An 8390-nucleotide genomic window follows, 5' to 3' on the forward strand; every position below is an offset into this window, starting at 1 on the left:
AAAGAAACAATATTGAACAATAATATATTAATGACTGCAATGTAAACTAAAGTGAATCAACTGGTGGTGAGGTGTGGAGCTTACCATGTGTGCCTTGCCATCACACATGTAAATTGTCAATAAAAAAAATCAATAACACTGCTTTTGAATATCGACTCGGTATCATAAAACAAAATATTGTGATTTTCGAGCGATATTTTTCTTACATCCCTAGTTATGAGGAATGATTCTGTAACTGGTTAAATCTCTGTCATGAAGAATTAAGACGCTTCTGAAAATGGCAATTTTATTTATATCACACATTTTATTACATGTTAACTAAATATTCTTAACACAGAAGATAGACATAAAAACCTGTTTAGGTTTACAACAGCTTAAGGCAGTGAAAACAGCAAACAGAACTAAACTAAACCTAACAACACCACCAATGGAAAAAGGTCTGGAGTCTGTTTTTAATGTATGCAAAGATGTAACTGATCTCAAGTCAGCAGGTGACAGGACCACAGTAACAGAAGGTATCTTTGGATTGTACCACAATTAAAATAGAGGACTGAAGGCTCTGCCTCCCATTCTACTTTTAAATACTCTGTGAGCAACAAGTAGGCCTGCAGAGCGAGAGCGAAGTGCTCTAATAGGGTGATATGGTACTACAAGGTCATTAAGATAAGATGGGGCCTGATTATTTAAGACCTTGTGTGTGAGGAGCAGGATTTTGAATTCAATTCTGGATTTAACAGGAAGCCAAAACAGGAGAAATCTGCTCTCTCTTTCTAGTCCCTGTCAGGACTCTTGCTGCAGCATTTTGGATCAGCTGAAGGCTTTCAGGGAGTTTTTCGTTTTCAAGCTGAGTCCTGGGATGACTTTTTAAGTAATGATATAACTATTTACAGCTTGAATGCCTGTGATACATAGACAATTAAGAGATCAGTGAGACATTTCTTTGATTATAGTACTATTATTATTACTACTACTAAATACTACTGTTTCCAAGTGGAGGAACAATGATCATGTAATAAGGATAACATTTTTAGAATTAAAATTCAAATAAACATTAAAGGAAAAATTAAGAGAAACCTGAAGTATAACAGATGAGGGATTTCAGCAGAAATTACAGCAGCTTTCACATCAAACTTCTCAAATGCAACAGAACTGTCTGTCTCTTCAGATTATTTATTTTTTTGCCTGTCCCATTTGGTTCTTTAGCCGTCAGAATTGTTGTCTGAAGACCAACAAGGAGACCCGATGGATTTACTTTGCCAAATGGATCATCATGGCCTTGCCGTATTGGTCCATTTGATCAACCTTTGTTGTTATTATTTATTTTATTTTCAGTTGTTACAGACATGGCTGAGGGATAGGAAAGGGAGAAAGAAAGATGAAGGAAAAGAAAAACAGAAGGGAAGAGGGGCAGTGAGAAAGGAAACTTAAAAAGAGAAAGAAGAGGAAAAAAATCTCCTGGATCACCTGAAGGCATCAGTCACCGGCAGGGAGTGTGGTGAGGGGAGATGGGCCTTGGAGGGCCTGGGAGTTCCCAGAGAGGTGGAGTCTAAGACCCGACCTGACATATAGACACAGACAAACAGACACAAACATGCATTCCCACCCTCATGCACACATATACTCAGCACTCACCCAAAGTAGGGATAGACATACATGGACACTGAACACACAATCACACTCCCCCAACAAACTCTATACCCCGGGTCCAGGTTCCCTTGCCCCTGGAGGGGGAAACGGTACCCAGACCCAGGAGATGTTACCCTTTCCCCCGGGGTGGAGGCAAGCAGACCGCCCCAGGCTCCACAGCAGCAGGGAGGCCCCGCATCCCAGATCCCAATCAGACGGCCAACACCTCCTCCCAGCCCCCCGCCCCGATGGCCAGCAGAGAACAGGGGTGTGTGAAGACCCCAAACGTCCCTCCTCTCGCTCATGTGTAGTGTTGCTGCGTGTTGTTCTAAGGTGCATTTAAAAAAACGGGAGAGCATGGTGCTGCTGCCAGAGAGCAGCAGGTGTTAGCACGGCCTCTCCCGAGAACCCTCAATGTCTACATGGATTTAAAATTGAGAGGTGGGCACCGGCGCCAGAGGTGGGGTTGAACACACAGACCGTCCACTGGACGCCGTTAACGTGCCCACCCTCAAGGCCCTATATGTATGTGTTATGAGAGTGTGAGTAATGTGGATGTCTAAGCTGTGAGATAAAATTGAGGCACAGGTGGCCAGAAGGGGACAGGGGGTGGGGGGGATGCCTCCCCTGTCCCCTGGTGACACACCCGCACCCCAAAGCCCTACTTGTGTGGGTGTGTTGGGAGCGGGAAGAGGGAGGCAGCCGGGGATGGGGAGGAAAAGAAGGGAGGAGCAAGATGCCCCTCCCTGGGGCCAGCTCCCCCACCCTAACATTCAATCATCTCCAAGACTGCACAAGACAGTAGACACCCAGGTTAAGTTTATTCTCACCTCTCCCCCACCTGCAGAGTGGACTCCTGCAAGGATGGCACAAGCTCCCCGTCAGTTGAAGGGTTCATTATGATCCAATGATAGGAATGATTTCAGCCATTGTCATGATGATGTTTGCACAGAGCAGATAATGAACATAATTGCACATTGGTAACAGTGAAACAGTAGATTTGGGGGGGAAAAGCAAAAAAAAACGCAGTTAAAATGAAATGTAAAAAATAATGTTTCTATGCACATCTGCAGTTTAGAAACATGTCAGTTTGGTAATATAAAATAAAATGTATTCCTATAACTTTTATATCCTAAGAGAACAAAGATTAAAATGTAACAGGGATAACATTTTAGAATATTAAAATCCCTCAAAGGAAAAAAAACTTGATGTACACATCTATACTTGCAGCTTCCTATATGTAACATCCAGGATTATTCACTGCAGGTCCAGAAAGCAGAGCTAGCTCATCAGATCCAAGTGTGACATCAGCTGACACTCTCTACAGGAGACTCCAGCTGAACTCTGTGGAGCCTGATCTCAAGGTTTTTAAGTCTGACCCTGAAACCAGAAGAGGATCTTTCTGCCTCTGCAGATTCATTGTGATCCAGTGATCACTGTCCTGCATGATCACGTCGATGGTTGCGTAGAGCAGATAATGAAGTGAATGTTTTTGCACATTGGTAACAGTGAAAAAGTTTGTTAACAGCGTGGGATCGTTTGTGTCTGGAGTATGAACTGAGATTCTTGAAGCTTTTGTCACACTGGTCACAGCTGTAGCTCCCTTCAATGTGTGTAAGTTCATGATTGTTACGACTCCCTGAGTACGAGAAACTTTTGTCACAGTGTCTGCACTTGTATGGTTTCTCTCCTGTGTGGACTCGTTTATGCACTTTAAGATGATCTGCAGTGGTGAAGGATGACCCACACTGGTCACAGACGTGCTTTTTAACCCCACTGTGATAGATTTCATGTTCTTTTAATGCACTTGGTGTGGGGAAGCCTCTCCCACATTCTTTGCAGTAGTTCATTTTGTCTCCAGTGTGTCTACGTTGATGTAGCTTTAGGTTCTTTTCATTATTGAAAGTTTTTCCACAAAGGTCACAACGCAACGCTTTCCCACCACCACAGTGGCGACAGGGTCGAGAACTGGATCCATCTGTGTCGCTCTGCTTCTAAACAAAGACACGACGACAGTGTAAGTCAGGGAATTGCTTCAACATTTTTATCCAAAGCATCATCCAAAGGAGATGTTGCAACACAAACCTGAGACTCTGTGGAGAAAAAAAAAAGAAAGAAATCTGCTTCTACTTTTGACTACTTCTCTTTCTATACCTCCATGTGGTGTTGTCTGAGTGGTGATACCTATTGCTCAGGACAAAACTGTAGCAGCTTCCTGCACCCTAATGGTGTCATAAATAAAACTGACTGTGATGATGCTGAAGCGGGCAAAGCGACCAGTGAGGAGGGTATACTGGTGGCATCTGCCATCTGTTGTCTTTACCATAGCAGGTAGCAGACTGAAGTTAGATGTTAATGAGTAATTACTGCAGGTTGAACAGGTCATGGATGGAACATTAAGGTTCACAAGACATCACACATGGAGGACTGGGCGAGTTGCTGACTTTACAGAGCAGCAGGAAAACCAGCTGAACCGAGCAGAGAGTCCAGAGTGTGGAGAACTAAGCTGAGCAATGAAATAAGAGCTGAAACTCACGCAGCGCTGCCTTCACATGCAGGAGAATTGCCAACATACTAACAACTGAATGAGCAGAGTTGTTCCGAACAGTCAGCTGAAAATGACAAGATAGAAATATAAATACAAACCTCACAGTAACTGCACTTGTAGAGGTTCTTTCTGCTGTGGATCTGTTCGTGTCTTCTCAGGGAATTTGGCTCTTTAAAAGCCTTCTCACACAGGTCACATTTATAAGGTCTCTCCTCAGTGTGGGTAAGCATGTGCTGCTGTAATTCATAGTATGTCACAAACGGTTTCAAACACTGATCGCAGCAGTAAACATCTTGCCTGGTGTGGATGCGTAGGTGAGTATTTCGGTATGTTAGATGAGTGAAAGTTTTCCCACAAATGTCGCAGCTGTACGCCTTAGTTTCAGAGTGGGTAACTTGATGACGCCGTAAGTTGCCTCTGACAGTAAAAGCTTTGCCACACTGATCACAGCTGTACGCTTTAACTCCAGTGTGGGTGACTTGGTGTTTTTTTAAGTTTGCAGGCTGTCTAAAAGACTTTCCACACAAGTCACAGATGAATGGTTTCTCCCCAGTGTGGATGAACAGATGATGTTTTAGCTCAGACTTCAGAGTAAAATTCTTCCCACACTCATCACAGCTGTATTTCTTCTCTCCCTTTCTTCTGTGAGGTTTGTCGGCCTCCTGAGAGCGCTGACGTCTCGCTCCATGTTGGTCCTGCAGTGACAGAGATACAAACAGAGGCAGTGAGTGAAATGCAGTCGTGGAACAAACTGAAACTGCGTCTGTAATCAAAATGACAATGAGGAAATTGTTTTGCTCATTGGGAAAAAAATATACCATCTGAAAAAATTATAAGTGCAGCTGATTATATTTTATTTCAGTGTCCTGATAAAATATGATCTTTGTGCTTTCTTGTAACTCCTGTGGTTTTTATTTGTGAATGTAGCTTCTGTATGTGTGGAGGAGCCCAGGATGGAAAAGATAAAGCTGCTGTTAACAACCAGCTGTGCACAGTTTCAATAACAGTGTAACAGATGTTTTTCTCACCATCTGTGTTGAGCTCATTGTTTCCTCTGTAGTGGCTGAGCTGAGTCCAAATGGCTGAAAATGTTCCTCCGTCAGATTCTCCTCCTGCTGATCAGCTGGGACACAAAATAATATTTTTATGTATTTGATCTCTGACAAAAAGAAGCAGAGCAAACACAAACCAGAGAAAGCAACATTTAGAAGATTCATTTGTTCCAGCAGCTGCAGGATGGTTTCTACAGGCTGAGGAACAACAGTCACTGCAGGAATCAACATCTGCACATTGATTTTCTGTTAGAGGAACAAAGTGAATGCAGACACACAGACAGGCTCTCTCCAAACCCTCAGAACAAAAGCTGTCCAGCTTTGTGTGTCTGTCAAAATGCTTTTTACAAATCCTGCTGGAATCAGTGTTGTTACAGCTGCAGTCAAAGCAAGATGGAAACAATGAAGAAGGAAAGTTCAAATCTACTCAGACTAAATGTCAGACTTGATCCCTGCAAGCAGGCACAAACTAAAACTCTCTTTTGTGAAAACCAGTGTTGGTCAAATTACTTGAAAAAAGTAATCAGTAACTAATTAATGATTACTTCCCACCAAAAGTAATCCCGTTACTTTACTGATTACTTATTTTTTGTCAGTAATTAGTTATTTAGTTACTTTTTAAAAACATGATTTACACCCTGAATAGGTGATAAAGCGACAGCGAGTCCATCATATATAATGTCATCAAGTGGAAAAGTCTCTTTTTAAAAATTTTTTTATTAATTTTAATCTTTTAACTTTATGCATCGAGCAAAATTTAATTATATGCAACATTCACTGACTGGAAGAAATTTGTTTAACATTTAAAATAACTTGAAAAAAGTTATCGGATTACAGTAACACATTACTTGTAACTGCCCATCTCTGGTGACTGATGCAACTGTCTGTAAAGGCTGCTGATATTCGCCCTACTTACTCCCTCATTCCTGCATGCTGCCTTCCACAATGTCTGTATAAACAACTCTCACCCATGTCAATTTATAACTTTTCTTATTTTATCGCTCACTGCCTCTCATGTGTTCATCCACAGCAGCTGGACAATAAAGTTTATAGTGACCCTGATACTGCAGCAGATCGCTCTGACTTCCTGTTATCACTTCAAATAGAAATGAGGCTGTAGAGGTTTGGTGCAGGCAGAAAAACAGCTGCAGGGACAATGAAAAGACTTTTCTGCTCCAACTTCTCCCAGCATGCTGAGCTAATGATTAGCTGGTGTTTTTCTCCAAACACTCTCTCACTCTTCTCTCAACGTGTTCACAATAAACTGTGAACAGACACCGAGGAGAGCAGCAGAAGACCTCATTCAGGAGCTAAACTCAACATGAACTGAACTCACAGTAAAGTTAGCTCGGTGCTTACCTTTAGATGAGCCCACAAACCGAGAGAAACTCCGCGATGAAGCTGCAACTCTTTCCAAACACAGGAAACAGATCAGGGAGCAGAGACCCACGTGGTTCACGCTGATCTCAGCTACGATCCAGGAGACAAGGGTGGGCAGATCGATGCAGATATCGATCAGGACGTTGGTAGTGGTTTATGATCGATGCTTTAGTTCGTTTCTCTCCTCTAAGTTCACTACTTTACTCCCGTTTCATGACAAAGCAGCTCTCTCTGCTCGACTCCTCTCCTGCGCACACACTTTGCTCCGCCCCCTTCTTCCTGATCTGCTTTGATTCGTCCGGTGCGATCACGTGACTCGACTGCCCTGAAGAAAATACATTTTGGCTGCAGAGAGTGAGAAAGAGGAGCAGCATGTGGAGATATTTCACAGCTGTGTGTGTGAAGAAAAGTTTCTGCTGTGGCAACACCACCAGTTTATAAAGACACAAAGAAGAGCAGCAAAAGAAAGTCAGTGAGGAGGGAAATCCTTCAGACACACCCCCGCACAGAGGTCAGAGGTCACTGACAGAGTCCTTTCTGAAAGGCACAGAACATCCAGGTCGCTCATTTAGTGCTGAGAGTAAAGTTTCATTTCAAAGTGTTGGTCGTCATCATTGTTGTTACTTGAGCAGATTGATTATTTATAAACTAAATGCAGACATTAAAAATAACACATTCGTCCCACTGAAGTGTTACATTAATTATTTTATTGGAGGCATGAATTCTCAGCAGGGCTGGGATCATACCATCATGTGACTGAAGGAAGCGGGGCAGATGTTCTGTAATGTTACAGGCCAGAACACAGAGAGACGGGGAAAAGTGAAGAAACAAGCGAAAACATAAAATGTGCATCTGACTGCATCTCAGTGATATTGGAGACGTCAAAGCTGAGTGAAAAATTTATCAAAGTAGGAGTTGGAACTTTCAGCCATTTTCCACTGTGGAGGACAAAAGGTTTCAAACTTGTCCAGGTCTTAAAGCTCATGTGTGTTGCAGTAGATGTATAAAAATATGGCTTTTTTGAAAATAAAAGAATAAAATTGCTTCCTTGAAAAAGACTAAATTTACAGTTCAGTGTTGAATATTACATCAAACAAACTGTGTTTTGAATAGCAGAGAGTCATGTGAATGTGCGCTTGAAGGCTGTGACGGAGGTGTGGTCCCTGACTCAGCTGCAGGGGAGGAGTGGTGCAGTGACGGGTGGGGGCGGTGCCGGGAAGGCAGGTGAGGACAGAGCTGGTGGCATTTGAACTAATGACAACCTCTTTCCCCTTTAGTGAAGCGAGAGACCAGAGAGAAGAGAAGAGCAAAAGCTGAGACGTACAGGACAAGTGAACACGCTTTATGTGTATGCACATATTGTATCTTACAGGCTTTCGTAATGGAGCTGCAGAGTCTGAAGGAGGGCCCCGTGAAGAAGTGACAGACGAAGAGCTGCGTTAAGATCCCTGCATTTAAAAAAGGCTTCTGTCAACTTGATGCCAGGGACGTTGAAGAAACGAGAGCTATTGCCCACCTGAGAATTCAAGTCAAGCAAGTAATCAGTAGTTTATCATTTACCGATTACTTCCTCAAAATACTACATACCACAATGCCAATCAGATTACTTCTTCCACGTGAGGGTGAACGTGTAACGATGCTGGATAAGTTAAGGTTTGCTGCATTTTGGTAAATATGTGCCCAAGTGTGGCTGTGAAACCAGGGCGAAATGAAACTTGCTCTTGTTAAATATTCTTAAAACTGCTGTGTTGTATGCAGTGGCCGTCCTAGCCTGTTTGGTGCCC

The 8390-nt window shown here is 42.8% G+C and overlaps 1 protein-coding gene across 6 annotated transcripts in view; it reads right to left on the reverse strand.

The window, feature by feature from the left end:
• Nucleotides 1–272: 272 nt before the first annotated feature.
• The window catches only part of LOC145431194 (uncharacterized), a 40149-nt gene continuing 32031 nt past the window's right edge, over nucleotides 273–8390 (reverse strand). For 3 of the 6 annotated variants that reach the window (XM_080306810.1, XM_080306808.1, XM_080306807.1), the window contains exons 3-4: nucleotides 4273–4869; nucleotides 273–3620 (exon numbers count right to left, since the gene is read on the reverse strand). Coding sequence is in view for 5 of the 6 variants with exons in the window: in XM_080306808.1 (XP_080162934.1) it covers nucleotides 3060–3620; nucleotides 4273–4869 (1158 nt within the window). In the remaining variant the exon portion in view is untranslated. Of the gene's footprint in view, nucleotides 3621–4272; nucleotides 4870–5202; nucleotides 5298–6585; nucleotides 7078–8390 lie in introns of those variants that run through there. The other 3 variants (XM_080306805.1, XM_080306804.1, XM_080306809.1) reach the window with 2 other exon arrangements.

The sequence above is a fragment of the Astatotilapia calliptera genome, chromosome 9, assembly GCF_964374335.1.
Source record: "Astatotilapia calliptera chromosome 9, fAstCal68.1, whole genome shotgun sequence".
In the NCBI taxonomy this organism is placed as follows: domain Eukaryota; kingdom Metazoa; phylum Chordata; class Actinopteri; order Cichliformes; family Cichlidae; genus Astatotilapia; species Astatotilapia calliptera.